Source organism: Anopheles stephensi, chromosome 3, assembly GCF_013141755.1.
Source record: "Anopheles stephensi strain Indian chromosome 3, UCI_ANSTEP_V1.0, whole genome shotgun sequence".
NCBI lineage: Eukaryota > Metazoa > Arthropoda > Insecta > Diptera > Culicidae > Anopheles > Anopheles stephensi.
Window position 1 is genome coordinate 35,627,193 of NC_050203.1, and position 15,530 is coordinate 35,642,722.

Below are 15,530 nucleotides of genomic sequence, written 5' to 3' on the forward strand. Positions count from 1 at the left end.
AGTATATAAATGAGCATTTGCGGGTACGCGCCTTGATAGACTCTTCGATTCATAAATTCCTCGAGGGCAAATATTAGGAAAGGAACATGAGAGTAGACGTGCCCTGACAGGCAAAATACATTAACCACTGATTAAACCCTTTTGTAAGAATGAAACCGAAATTAATTCAAGCTGTTTTTCATACATTTTCCCACTAACATTTATTATTTTAGATTCAGTAGTGACTAAGACTTGCAATACAAACCTGAACTGAGAAGCTTGTTAGTTGGATTTCTACAAGGTTTTTACAAAATCGGGAATGTTGGTCCCGTACTTCTGTGGTGCTTCCCCACTCCGTCGGAAGACTAAGGCGAAATAAGCTATGTTGCTCCACGGTTAGCTACTTCTCCTGATCATCCAGGAAGAAAAGGTTAACCCGCTTGACCGCGAAAAGTTGGTCCTTTCCGTCGTCCAAACACGTCATCGGCTGATGCGCTGGACCACCGTTCAAAACATTTTCTGGTTGAAAAGTCTGACTCGAGCGGATCTTACAGCGTTAAAGGAAACCGCGAGGAAGTTTCAGGATCGATCATTCCTTCACGTTACAACAGCGGATCGTTATCAAACGGACTAACTTGGTTGTCTACTGCCTAGTCATTAGTACTTTGGAGACTACATAGCATCCATTCATTACTAAGACATTAATATAGGAGATAATGATAACGATCCTGTGATAGGCAATAGAAGTCACGATTGTCATGAATGACTCTTGCATTGTCCTTCCTCTCATAAGCGCTTCTCTTCAAGCTTATTACAGCTGCTCAATAGCGACAGATGACTGAGTGATTATATAGTTTCTTAACTAAAACAGGATTAATATGAGTGATATGAGAGAGTAGCCTTCTAACTTTATTAAAATCAGTCATTTTACAGGCGTCTCATATTGTTTTGTTAACGCATTAAACCATAATAGTTAAATTTAAGTACTATTTAAAAAAAAGCTATTCCTTTGTCAGAGGATTAGATTCATCTTCGGCGTGTAAGCCGATGCCCTTAAGATGCATTTGGAACACTAAGCCTCAGGGTTTGATGACTACGATTTGAGCAAAGACATGAGGACGGATCATCAGAAGTTTCCTTTTGCGTCAGGCATAAGTATTAAGAAGCCATGCGTTTATTAAATTACTCACTTACCTGACATCATTTCTAGCTGGCCAAAGTGTAAAGTTTGTAGAATGTTATTATAGATGAATAATTATCCATCAAGAGATCGGTTTGGTATTGTCAACCTTATGACGGAAAATTCAACTGAGAATGCAATAATCATCATCAAACAACCTTGGCTTAATCAGCAGTGCGTTCGTCTCATAATAGATGTGACAAAAATTCAGGAACGTCTTTGTATGTATCAAGAGAGTACAAATGAATTCCGGAATGGATTTAGGATTTGGTAAGCAAAACCTTGATGTAAATCGTCAAGTGAGTGCTTGTGATGAACCCCCCATTTTTAGATCTCTGGAAAAGATATTTGGTTCTGAAAATGTAATTCTTCCTTGTGACCATTTCCTGAAACATCGTTGCACCATCTCTAGTTCCAAATCCCGTAGCATCATTAACGAATCTTAAGCTATCTGTGGCCAAGTAAACTATCGGAATCGCTTCCATCTCCCACCCTTGCACATCTCATAATGATACAAAAGAACTCTTCATCAACCATTTCCCAGTGCCTTTGTTTCGAGGGAAATCTCTTAGCTTGCAGTAAGTCACGGCATCGAAGCTGCTACTACCACTACTGCCGAAAAATCTACTCGACATCCTCCCTGTACACATTTATCAGCGATGAAAACACAACGAAATTTCCCACAGCTTCACTCGAGCACGGCTTTGTCTCACCTGCCGGAAATTGATTAATTATCTGCTCAAGGCATCTCAAGGCGAAACAACGATGCCATGCCACCGCCGTTCCATGCCGGTGCGTGTTGGTGCGATAAATTATCCTCAATCTTTTCGTTCTGTTCGCTGAATTTGCGCTGTTCCTTTTCGATTTCGAATAATCTGGCGCGAAACGAGCAAGATATCCACTCGGGCTTAATAACGGATATAACAGCCGGTGTCGGTTAAGGGGTTGGCTGAACAGAAGGAAATCTGTTCACGTTTTTTGGTCTGAACACTGTTTGAATTTAGTTTTTTACTCAACGCAGGTAAGAAAAGAGCCGCGAGCGTAGCTTGTTGGAGGAAAAGGATTTATTGCATTCAAGCTTTTAACACAATTGATTGTTTTGGATTGAGTTAAATATGTGCAATTAATATTTTACATTTAATTGAATTTTCATATAAAATTTTTTATATGTTTCGGATGATTGATATAGATTGAATAGGTAGCATCTGGAAGGAAAAGCAGTTAAACGCTCAATAAAATAGTTCGAAACAACTCTATTTCGGTTTTTTTATTTTCTCTTTTAAAGATTGAGTTTTCTTGTTTTACAAGTGTTTCTGGTTTGTTTACTTTATATTTATAAACAATAGCTCATTTTTCTAAAACATGTTTGAATGTCGTTGAGAAATTAATCGCCTTACTGTTTAATTTAAAAATTGTAAACTAAACATTTAGAACGACATTTATCGAAACAGTTTGGCAAAATTTCTTAACTTAACACATATTCCTATAACATTTTCCTTCAACAGTTTTTAAAAGTTTTGTATCCAAAAATAATGTAACTTGATAGAAAAAAAAAAATTGAAGCTCTCTCTTCTTCATCTGACAAAATGATCAATATAAATAAATTCGATCTCTAGAGAGAGGAAGAGAGAAAGAGAAAGTGAGAGAGTGTGCTTTACCAGCTTCGCACTCATTCTTTCGGTTGCATTCTATCAATCAAATTAGGACGATTTCAATCAGCGCTAGTGAATGAGCATTCCTCTTATCTACTGTAAATTAAATTTAATGCCTGTGTAATTATGTGTAGCAAAATTTCATTAACTTGTGCCTCGTGTCGAGTCAAAGGTTCACTAACGCACGGTGAGCGTTTCGGTGTCGTAAAAGGGTGAAAATGGAGAATACGAAGAAGCAAAGAAAGGCGAAAACAAAACAATCAAACCGGCTATTGTCCTAATGATTGCTCCAGGCAAATTGTTGTATCGATCATTCGTTCTACATCCTACAGAGTGTTGCGCACTGTACAGAGAGAGATAGAGAGAGGGTGAGACTGTGTGTGTGTTTCAATTTTGCTCGTGACATGATGTGCTACGCTACTGATAACGCGGGTTCGTGTGTCCTTTAAATTGTGTTATTATAATACAATTTATAAGTTCCGCTGTTAATAAAGGGTAGGTTCAATTCAGCAATATGTACACGCAAACGATCCTTTAATCGATTTTCATAGTAAAAAAAAGTTCTCACACTCAATTTTAAAAATTATAAATTTTAATATTAAGGCGTTAAAGTGTTAACAAATTGATGAATAAATTTAGCGAAGGAAAATTTTAAACTCATGACTGAAAACACGCACCGTACGTCACTCGAAAGCCAAAGCAAGGGCGGAAAAAGAAAAACACAGCATCAGCGTTGAACCACATCCTGTAGCAAGCGGCCAAGCTCTTCAGTTCGCCAGCAATAAAAACCATCCCACAGTTCATCTTGCATAATTTCCGGTTCTTCCCCTAAGGGTGTTTCCACGTTAAGATGGATCGGGTAGGCTTGGACTGATTAGAATAACCCACAGCGAAAAGACCGGCCACCGGTTCGGAAAGCACCTGGTCCACAACAGCACCAGTGGCAGTCATGATGGAGTCCGATCGTACAGGTCTTCCGTCTCTGCTTCAGTTTGTTCTGTGAGCGTACAGTTAAAGTTGGCCAACATTTGCTGCTGTTCACCGATCGATGCAGCCCAGGTGAGTGTGTGTGTGTGGTGGGATTTGGTGTGATCCCACCCAGAATCCATCCCATCTATATTTTCCAATCCCCATCCCCGACCAATGTTCCCCGGTGGCCTCGAGAACGCTTGGCGGCTTATTTTGCTCATGCAACAATAATCAACCATGCGCCCGGTCGGTCGATGAGAAGTTTTGTGCCCGAGTGTTGGCCCACCCCGAATGGGTTAGGGGCAATCAGTGCTTTACTGGCAAGACACTAGCCTTCCGCTAAAAGGGTTGTTTTAAATGCCGGATCTAACTTTGGAACAAACTTAAGATTATCGTTGATCACCCTGATGGCTGACGGTGGCTGCGCTTCGGCCGGGACGCGTCGGAAGATGTGATGACAAATTAATTAACAGTCTTAACAAAGCGAGCACATTCGGAGGCGGAATGTGACGCCTGAAACTAGCCGAACCGGGGGGCTGGAGGTTGGAGATCAAAGTTTCCCGTTCACACCCACGGGAGACGGGATCGATGCGAAAATGGGGCTCATAAAAGGTTTCCACGCAGGTTTCCACGGGGAAACAGCTTACTGCCCTTGGCCCTGCCAAGCGTTTTCGTCAAACCCCTAGTTTATGTGATTCGGCAGAGGATTTACCCTGTTATCGCTGTTGCTTGTTTATTAAAACACAATTCATAATTAATTAGAGGTATCGATGCAGGTGGAAACTTAGATAGAGGTGACGTACATATGTGAGGATGAACGTTGAAAGTGAACTGATTTCATGAGTGAACAACACATTCTTACTCAACACACATATAAATGAGTAGGATAATACTTTTTACAGGAAAGAGTGTGATGATTCCATGAAGTTTCGGAGCACCAGTTCACTATTACAAGGTACAGATTCGCGTTCAGTTGGCCTATCAATCAATGTTTCATTCCCTCTTTTCGACTGCCACAGCAACAGAAACCTTCCGAGACTGTCCTGAAGGTCTTGAAGAAGTTTAGCTCGAACCGTTCAACGTACAGGCGCCTGGTTTACATGGGTGTGAGATGAGATTTCGCTTAACTTTTTACACTACTTTTGCTATCCGGTTTTCCAAACTCTACAGCTTCGGTCTATCTGCAGTTTGATAAAAATCGTCTCTCCTCTTTCGCATATAGAACAGCTGAAATAATAACCCGGTTGAGTGATGCGTACTCACGTCTGAACTTAACCAATCCCTGCATCTGGAAAACAGTATCCTCTTAAATGGCTAAAAGTGGGTGGAAATTAATGGTGCATCAAAACTGATGCCTACTGCTGCCAAATGCAGGACGATGCGTCGCTTCATCTTACTGCGCCGACACCACCACTCACCGTCCACCGTCCACCAATCAGTCTGATTTTGTCTAGCAAATATCGTGTTAATGCTACCTCACCTAAACATATGATACAGGTCGTTTGCAGCAGTAGCAGCAGCAGAAGCGAGCAGGACACTTGCCTAGATGCTGCGGCATTGTGCTGCATCGCGGCCGGATGTTCACCTGGAAAAGGAGAGAAGGATTTGAATAGGGTGTTTTGGTGGTAGCTAACTCGTCATTGCTTGAAATTTATTCCAAGACAATGTGTCCTTCATTTAATAGTCAGATTTAAATGGAATGTTTATATCTGCCAAATATGTTTTTTAATGTTAAAAACGTGCAACTACAATTGAGAGTAACTGTTTTGTTTGAATGTTGGTCGAAAGCCACAAAATTGAATCATTTTTCTTTGCAAATAAAGCAGATGAGACGGTTGCCGACAAACAGTGGCCCTATATCGCGCCATTTTTAAGTGAATGTTTTGTTCACAACAATTGAAGATGAGTTTCCCTTGGGGACATTTGGTTTTAAGGGAATGGCTCTCCGTACAGCCAACTTACAACTTTTTCATACTATTTATGAATATCGAATGATCAAGTCGAAATTCTGATGTCATTTGGCCAATAAGAATCTGCGATTTGACACCATTTGATTATTATTTGAGGGAAGCCGTCAAAGACAATTTTCTTTAATGCAGGTGCATTATAAAAGTCAAATTAAACATAAACGTATTGTATCTTCTGTTTGACCTGACATCATGCATCAGTCATTGGTCAATTCAAAACAGCATTTATCGATCAAGGAAGCATTGAAGAAGGTTTTGGAGTAACTGAGGAGAAAGATGGAAAGCATTGCTTTCGCCTGAAGGGATTGAAGTAGCGGATTTCCTGGCCCATACACATTTCGCTGGGATTAGCTGCTGGGAATCTTGCTGCTGAAGGACACAAGGTACAATGGAATTTTGGATAAGAGTTAAGGCGATTCAGTTTCTTTTCTTGGAAAAAAGAACGGCGATCTTGTAAGGACATTAAACTAAGTAATCGGCTATGGACAGTAAACCGAGTGAAAGTTTCGTTGCGCTCATTCCTGTCTAGATTTGTAAGCCTAACTAGTGGGCCACCAGACAACGCTGGCATTCTCTGGCATAGGGCGAATCAAGCTGCAATAAAAAGAGTATCGCTAACCATTGGACTTATAATTCTTTACAATACGCTGATCATTAAAGAAAAACTATTCTTTACCATATCGAGATAGGCCTGCAGGCAGTATAAAATTGTTCTCATAATTTGGATCTCTTGTAGTTGTAATTTTAAATCATTTAAAGAAATAATTGTTTGGGTGACCTTTGATTGTGTTGATATGATATGAATACATGACCAACCTAAACACCTCATTCGCTTGTAGCATGACATGCACATTCCTTTTAATATTTTCCAAATTCATGTGACTTCTCAAAGACATTCAATTTCACTAATGAATAGCTACCGTGCCACTTGAACTTCCACGACATAGCTCAGTGAACATCACTTGTAGATGAAAGAACCACCAAGAAGTTGATGTTTGATTTTTAGTAATTTATTTGATTGCCTCTAATGACTCGATGTGATCATTTAGTATATTGCTCCTGAAGTAGTTTTAATTGGAGAAGTTTGTTCTTCAATACGAAATGCAATTGATTGCTGAATATTGACGCTATGTTTACTTATAATAAGCTATAAGGAGTCTCCTCTTTGCTGTGAAGTTGTGGTGCAATATTCGCTATTCTCTTTAATTTCTTAGTGTAGTCTTAAACTCCTCTCCATGCTCTGCATTTTATTTTAAACCATTCCACCATTTCCAGTCTCTTCTACAGTACACACATTTGAAATGATGATGCGATTCGAGTGGTGAAGAGATTTATGGTTTGTAAAATCGCTACCTTGTACGGTGCTTTGTATGCATCGCACAGCAATGTGTCTTCATGCTTAATATGCTTAAGTAGACGAGCGAGGCACAGAGTGAGCTAATGCGTCATTACAGGGAGAGAAGAATCTCATATTCCTTCGTATGGGCTTATGTTATCGTTTCTATTTTCCCGCTTTTCACCACAAACAATATATCCCCCTTAACGTAAAGCCAGCTGCGTGTACTCTTTGTGTGCAGTGAGTCGGTGAAGTATGTGGCATTGTTACGTGCTACTTACCGCTAATCACATGGGCATAGACGCTTGCCGACTTTGCCATCGTTGGAACGCATGTATAGTTGCCTGTATCGCTTTGTACAACCCTTTTGATTTTTAACCTGGCAATATTTATTTCGGAAAAGAGGGTGAGAGAAAGAGATTTGATGTATTTTGAAATTTATAAGCTTCTTCAGGTTAAAGCAAGAAAACAGGTGTTAAAGGAACATAGCAAATACAGCAGCAAAACCTCCTTACCTAGATGTCAAAACTTCTGTCCAATCGGTTTCGACAGTAATTCTACGATTTTCACTAGAATGTAGTTCATTTTCTTGGGCCATCGGCTCGATGAGCGTAGATCCTGCGAGAGGGGCGAAACAACGAAAACACATGTTTTGCTAACTCGTAATGCAATGTCATGAAATTACTGCCAGCTGCTTAGCGAGAAATGGTCTTCAGCAATAAAATTGGACAGCACACACACACACACCCTTACATTACATCGATTACGAGGAAATGGATCATACCTTTGTACCAAAAAATAGTCCCTAGCTCGTGTGGTCCCTGCTGAATAACGCACGTCATCGTGATTTCGCTATCGGATTTGACAAATATGTCCGCCGGACCAAGAATTCTTGCCCGCAGTTCTGTGTGGAACGGAAAGTGATGTTAACCAGTGGCTGGGTTTTTTTTTTGCTTTGTAGCTCATACAAATTTTTGCAACAAAGTTTTCACGCTCGCACCTACCTATAACGTTAAGTTGGTAAGATAGTGACATTTTCGGTTCGGTGTTAATTTGACACTCGTACACGCCCGTGTCCCGCACCTGCGGGTACTTTATCTGCAGCGTCCAATTGACGGAACCTTCCGGGTGGATGACCTGGAACGAGGTTGAAGCCCGGCGGAAATAAGTTTTTCAAGCACGTATGCAGCAAGGGAAATGATTTTTATATCCGTGTGCCGTTAATATTCAATGAGCTCGTACAGTGCACGTGTTTTCCGCTTACCTGAAAACGTTGATCCGAGGTGTACGTTGAAGCTCCGGTTGTAAGTATGTGTATATCTCGTTTGCGGATCCACGCCACCTGCAGGAAATGGATGGAAAGTGACGTTATTTTGCTACTATTGCTTCGTTTGCTTTATTATTATGTTTAAATTTAACTGTATTTTATAAACACACAGATGTCCAGATTCTTGTGTAAAGTAAGCATCACTCACTAACCTCCTAATGGGCTAGAGTTTTCGATGGTTGACCATCATTATGGGCACTGATTTATCATTTTCTAAATTTTCTTTTGATCTTTACCACGTCCCGTTGGGCGGGGCATGTGGTTTGCCGATGGAATGTGAACGATTTTCCCAAGCAAACCAACCAACAACAACAAAAAAGTAGTCCAAAACCTTCAGATCCCAGGTAGCCGAGGTAAGATCCTCTATCACTATCGTCGTGTAACAATGTTTGCGAACGAAAACCAATTTTACCCTCATCACCGCTGCTCAACAGGAAACGATAATCGATTGGAGCACGTGGAAAACAGATCTACGTGAAATGAATCATCCGCAAAAGCTAGCGCCAGCACGTACACCCATCAATGCAGCGAATGGTTTGCTGTTCCGAAAAACTATGTGTGCGCTTGTGTGTGGAGGGTTGGCCGGGCCTGGCCGGGGCATCAGCGCCAGATACTACTCGTACAAATACTTACATCCTTATCCCCAAGACGTTCCACGCGGCAGTGCAAGAACCCGGTCTGACCCACGGTTACGGTTAGATTGCGGGGCACGTCAAAATCAAAGTACGGTTGTAAAGCGGCAGACTCCTCGGTCGTGGTGGTCATCATCATGCTTGAGCTGACGGAAACTGCAAAAAAAACAGGAGGGAGAGAAAGAAGAGTCGAACAGCGAACAGGAAACGCAGGAAGTCGTATCAAACGTAAGCAAAATGAGATTTCTGTCGGAGTGCTTTTTTTTTTCTTCATTCCTTAAGCCCCCAAGACATGCTACCCAATCATGGAATGGGTGTTTTTGTGCTCTTTTTTGGTGAGTTTTGAGTTTAGGTCAAATGGGAGAAAAAACTGGTTTTAAAAAGATGTGATGAATTAGGAACGTTTGGGATTAAACATTTGCGAGCTTTTATTTGCTGGCATTGTCAACTTAAAACGCGAACGAGCATCATCGCTTTTGCTACCATAGCTTTTGAGGTCAAATGTCACATAAAAGGAGCCAGATTACGAATGCAGCATTATATTGAAGACGAACGAAGAAAATGTATGTCATTAGGGCTGAAATTTTACTCTTTCTAGTACCGATCCTTCTTGCATCATTCTGCCAGCTTCAAACGTCGGACGTATTTCGATGATTGCCTTGTTTTCTTCTGAACTTTCATGTCAGATGCTATCGGATCAACCATCAATTTAAAACGTTTGAAGTTCCTGAGATCAAAACAACACTTCGGCTCAAGAATATCTCTCCAGCCGGAAGTGACGATTCAGTATATACAGGAGTGCGCATGAGTGAGAGGGACAACTTTATGTGTTTTAGGTTTGGAATTACTTGATGCATTGAATATCTTTAATCGTCTTTCTAATGTTCAGGCAAATTCTCTCTATGATCTTTAAAAAAAATCTGGAGCTCATATGATTGCTTTATACCCCTACTTTTGAAAATGTTTGTACCGAATGAAACCCGAACTCCTGATGTAAACTTACTTTTAACTACGCTGAAGTTTCATTAGGGAACGTAACTCACGATGAAACGGACTGAAGCGTGATTGACCTAGAGGTAAAGTTACTGACACAGATAAAGCACTGCACTGTGCCAGAAAATACTATTTATGGGTTTTCGTGTATACTAAATAACTTCTTCTTCTTCTTCTTTGGCCTAACGACCTCTTAGGTCATGCCTGCTATTTCTGGCTTACTGTGACTTATTGATACCACGTAGTTGGGTAGTCAGCCTTCACTACGGGGGAACGGTCCGGATGGGATTAGATCCCCGGTCTTGCCGTATGAAGACCAGCGCCGTTGTCGCTTCCACCACTGGGCCGCCTTCTAGATAACCAATAGCAATCAAATACCAATCGCCTTAATGCACGCAGGATTGACTCTCCAAGTACGGGTAAAATAAAAATAAACAGAGCCAACAATGACAGCCCGTTACCTTTCGAGGTTGTGGTTTCAAAGAAGAACAAGAAAAAATTGGAATTTATATTGTAAGTGATGAACACTTTTTATCCAGTTTTGAAACTGTAACGCTCGATACTGATAAAAGGGAGTTTTTCAAATACTGACAGTAGATTCAGTCAAAACCAAGTAACGGATATGCATTAGCAATATTTTAGTGGGGACTTACTATCCAACTACGTGGTATCATTATGTCTAGCAAGCCAGTAATGGCAGGCATGACCTAAGAGATCGTTTGGCCAAGATGGAGAAGAAGAAGGAAAATGGCTTGCCATTACTGGCTTCCTTCACTTATTTTATTCGTTACTGGATGGTAAGTCCTGTGCACGGGGAGACAGTCCGGACGTAATTTGATGCCCAGTCTTTTCAGTGTAGTAGTCTAGTGCACATAATATTTGTGCCACCAGCCCGCTAAAAAAACACAAGAATCAACGAAGCGCTAATGAAAAACTATACAAAATCGAACAGAACTTAAGAAAGAGCTGCTTAAAAATAATTTAAGTACTTTGAATGGACCTATTTTATTGCCTAATATGTTCTGGCCTTGATTTTATCAAAATAGTTTTCTTCAAACAATAAGTCGATTCGTTGAATATCAGTCACATTATTTTTTGTTATTATTCTTTGACCCTAAAACATCGAAAGATCTCCTGTGAGTCTTCTGAGCCCTACGTACAGCGAGGCGGTCTGGATAAGATTTTATCCCCAGCTTTGCTGTGTGACGATCAGCACCATTATCGTCTTGGCCACCGAGCATATTTATTTCTTAGGCATAACATTAGGTGGTCTGATTCTGATTCCCGTCCTTGTATAAACAATAATAAAACCTGCGTTAAGCACACCTTTTTTGTGGCCTAAAGAAATGGATGGAAAAATCGTCCCTGGCTACAGGGTAAAAACTGTAAAAAAATGCAAATTTTTTAGGACGCCAAATGTGAATCAAAAATTTAGTTCACCTTTATTCACCTAATTATTCTACTTTACAAGGGTAATTTAACGAATTTGGGCCAGTTTATTGGTTTCGCCTTCTCAGTATTTTCTCACTTTATTTTCTCCAAGTTCACCGATTTTCACTCCCTTCCCAAACAAGATTTCCGACAGCTTTACCTTTCGACAATTATATCCGACATTGAGCCGCGATGACAGCGAGAGCCGGTGTTAAACAAAAAACAAAAAATATGATAAGATTTTTAATAGTAACGCTGAAAGAAACAAACTTGGAACGATCAAGTGGTGGAGGGACCAGCGGTGCCGGTCTTTACACGGCCGTCAAAAAATTAACAATAATTCAATTGCGTACTTAAAAAGACGTTAACTATTTTCAATTTAGTAGCTTTTTAAGGTATAGTAACAAGCATTTTACAGTTGCTCTATTCGTGCTCTTAGTTGAACATTCAGTTAAAGATTTTATATGTTTGCAACGTTCCACATCCTCTTTTCGCTAAACGTTTTATAGCAACAATCTAAACTCCATTGCTGTAAAAACTGTGTTGTCGTGAGAATTACGCCGTTTACATCGCCTTGAATTTTACAGCTTCAATGTAACTGTCAAACGCACAGTACTTCACGATTTTATGCTTCTCTCTTGGTGGTGTTGCTTTTGCCAATCAAATTGCGTCCTTCGACTGTGCACACCCTGTTTAAAATACACCTGAGCCCGGCACAGCAACAACTGGCCCTTCTTCGCGGGTACTTCCGCGGGCATCACGAACGTAACAAAAATACATAAAAAGACCCCCAATGCCTGCCCGCAACCAGTCGTAAATTTAGGATTAAATAAAAGTTTGCTTGTTGTTTTGGTGACGACCGTGTTTCTGTTTGTGCTTACCACTCCGACACTTACCTTCAATTCTGCTTTGCAACAGTAGTATGTAGACTCCAACATAGAAGAGCAATTGATTGAACATCTTCACTAATTACTTCGCACTGCACATAAATGGTTTGATAAATGCGGCCCGCTGCTCGCAAACAACACTGTCCAAAACTATCCGCCCCTGGTTGATGACTTCCAGGAAATGTGGCAGGATCGCGGAGGTTTCGCACGATGGGGTCAGGGTGAGGGTAACGCTAAACTCCTGGGCTGACTCGTTTCGTTGTTTAATATGAGTTGGTGGTTTCGGTAATATCCTTCCGTCCGGATTCGCGCCGAGTCACCGTACCGCCTGCAGGGCGTACCTTCTTCAGAGAAGCTAAGCCTGACCTGCCACGGAACGCACGGGCGGGTGTGATGTTTTACCGAGGTGCACACTAACACGCCCGTACCCGGTTGGCGGGCTTTTCCGTACCTTGCGCACACAAACAAACCACGCCACGGGTGTCACCAACAGCGCTAAATTATGCTCACTCTTTTTCACCGCAGACAACGCCTGCTGCCGATGCCGCCGTCGCTCGCTCGCCGCACCACCGAACCGACCAGTTTCTCCTGGTTGAGGGCCACAAGGGTCACGCATATTTATCACTGCCCGTACAGCGATTCCGGGGTTAGGGAATTGCGCACCGCACGATCCTAGCTCACTGCAGCACGCTCACGCACACTGGCAAGCCACCGAAAGCCACCAACGACCATCGAACGCGCGACGAACCATTCATCCGACCACGGCCAACACGACCAGACACTGCACAAACACACACAGTTACACACACACACAGGCCGGGCTCGTCTGTCGAGGTAACGGACGATCCAGCATACAAGTGGTTTTCCGGAACGGATGCAGCTACAGCAACGGCAGCAATCTCATTACATGAAATGCATTGTGCTTTTAGCCGTGCCGTGCGTCGAAGCGGGCAGGCGGTACCGGGCAGGCGGAGCCGGGCGGCCTGCGCGAGGCAACGATAGGTTTAATTTAACTTTTAATTAATTTTTACGACGTCAACCGGATGGCACATTTTTACACTGCAAAATGATGGTCACGAAAAACGTCGTCAGCGTACACACCGAGCGGCTGTGCGGCGTTGTGCAACTTTTCATTTATTCCTCGGGCAGCATGTTGCTGGAAGTTGCTGCTGGTTCGTGTTCGCAGTGTTTTATCTCATCTTTGGGATAAATTGTTGCTTCGCAGATAATGGCTGGGGATTACAGAACGATAATATAATCAGACGCACGATCTGGCACGAGGGCAGAATCTGGTAATCTGTTACATGTGCCAATAAGCATCAGCACAGGAAAAGTGCCGCAATTGTTACACAGACCCACACACATAGACACACACACACTGAATTTTCACACCACATGAAAGTGATTTCGGTGGCTTAAGTCGAGTGCCATTAGGATTGATACTGGGGAAGCTAATGACACGCTAATTTCGTTAATATTTTATCACTCACCAAACATCACCACTTCGAATATGTCGGTGGAGTGTGTCTAAGTGAATTTGACGATAGAATTTATTATTTTCGCTTTCGTCCTGATTACTTGAAAACAAATTTCCATTTTAATTAATTCTTTTTTAAAATCACTTTTTTCTTTCGGAACTAAAATTTAAACTCCTTATTTTCACTGTAATCCTTCAACCCGTCCGACACGTTGGCTCGACTCCAACACCTTTCATGAAGTTGGCCAGAGGACGCGCGTCAACCAGTAGCTATCCACTCCCGATCGATTGATTCATTAGTATGCTCACAATCCATTATCGACGGATTTTTTCACGCGCGCTTAAACAAACAGCCACGACACAAAACGTATTCCTCTCATGGCGTAACGCACTCACCCACGCTATACGCAGGGAAGATGGGATATTCCTTGTTGCCGAACCGCACGCAGTAAACACGATAGCATCAAACGGACGTTCGCAAGAAACTGAATCCCGAATGTCATTATTCGTGAGATGTGTTGCATCCTGTGTTGCCAATTCTTGCTGCAAACCGTGAGCCAGATGACGCTCCCAAAGATTCGCTCTGAGAGCACGTGCTCTCGCTCTCTTCTCTGCTCTTTTATTTGATCTTTATTATTCTAATGAAATAGGACACCAGCAGATTCGGCTCGGTGCGTCTCCTTTGGTTTGGTTAGTTACAATTTCTCTTCGCGGTGAATTTCTGGAGTCTGGAGAGCACATGGAGACGCCCGGTGTTTTGTACCGCAAGCGAGTGTGTTTCTCTGAAGGGCACTCAGTCCGGTCACCCACGAGTTACTTAACGGAGAGAGCCCGTAGCGGACGTGGATGGTTTTTTTTATTTTTCTTGCTTACATTAATAGCTAATAAGTTTGCGTATTAATGGGGAGCATTTAAGGTTTTAAGAGTTCTACGAATTTTGCAACACATTAAGTTAATTTTAAAACTTTTGCTGAAATTATTTTCTGCGCGGTTTTTGAGCAAATTACACCCCAACTCACCGTTAATCACCGTCTGTTAGTTTATGATAATGAGCTACTAGAAGCGTTGCTCGTCGGCATATGATTGTTGAAAGACCTATTCGCACACTATTCCACCGTACTGCTATAGAGTTCTCATATTACGTCCGATGAAAATGATCCCACAACACTTCTTGCAACTGTATTTAAAACGATTTACGAATAATTATCATATCCAACTTCAATCAACTTCATGTCAACAAGAGTCGAGTGGGATGTGTAAAAAAATATTATTTATACCCACGTTCACATGAAAACCTACCAAACAGAGCTGAAATAAACATTTCAATTACGTTTAGTATGTAGCCCTCTTTTTCTCTCTCTTTCTCTCCCACAGCTCGGTTCGAGTGCACATTTAAAGACCACGGACCGAGAGATTCTGGATCGAATGTCAGATAAGCGTCCGTGTGCCATGATGGATGGGATGAATTGACTGTCATTTATAATTAGTCCGATTGCGATTCATTCACGATCGGTGCTCATAATGAGCCCACTCGTGCGTGGACTCAATGGTGACCAATCGTCCACCGTCGCTTGAGGGTCCTTATTTTTCATCATTAATTTATCGCATACATCAAATTAGAGAACCACATACCTGCCACAAGGGGACGGCCGGACATCCATACGGTTGACAAAAACGAGCTAGCAAGCTGCAAAAAGGTT

General features: G+C 41.8%; 1 protein-coding gene across 6 annotated transcripts; it reads right to left on the reverse strand.

The window, feature by feature from the left end:
* Window positions 1-2,392: 2,392 nt before the first annotated feature.
* Window positions 2,393-14,428, reverse strand: LOC118509732 (zwei Ig domain protein zig-8-like). 6 transcript variants are annotated; one of them, XM_036050857.1, is made up of 9 exons: window positions 14,227-14,428; window positions 12,363-13,585; window positions 9,044-9,252; window positions 8,348-8,425; window positions 8,088-8,220; window positions 7,868-7,987; window positions 7,599-7,701; window positions 7,365-7,462; window positions 2,393-5,365 (listed from the first exon to the last, which is right to left on the reverse strand). In XM_036050857.1, exons 2-9 carry the CDS (start codon window positions 12,424-12,426, stop codon window positions 5,169-5,171), a joined length of 1,002 nt encoding a protein of 333 aa, XP_035906750.1. In that variant the 5' UTR covers window positions 12,427-13,585; window positions 14,227-14,428; the 3' UTR covers window positions 2,393-5,168. The 6 variants fall into 6 exon arrangements, with proteins under 6 accessions (XP_035906750.1, XP_035906752.1, XP_035906751.1 ...); XM_036050859.1 differs by having other exon boundaries at window positions 12,363-13,804; XM_036050858.1 differs by having other exon boundaries at window positions 12,363-13,880.
* Between the last annotated feature and the right edge of the window lie 1,102 nt (window positions 14,429-15,530).

Coding starts and splice junctions, on each gene's coding strand:
- LOC118509732 (XM_036050857.1), bottom strand. CDS start 12,426: ATGTTCAATCAATTGCTCTTCTATGTTGGAGTCTACATACTACTGTTG. Junction 9,253..12,362: donor GTTGCAAAGCAGAATTGAAG/GTAAGTGTCGGA, acceptor TACGACTTCCTG/CGTTTCCTGTTCGCTGTTCG. Junction 8,426..9,043: donor AACGTCTTGGGGATAAGGAT/GTAAGTATTTGT, acceptor CATTTCCTGCAG/GTGGCGTGGATCCGCAAACG.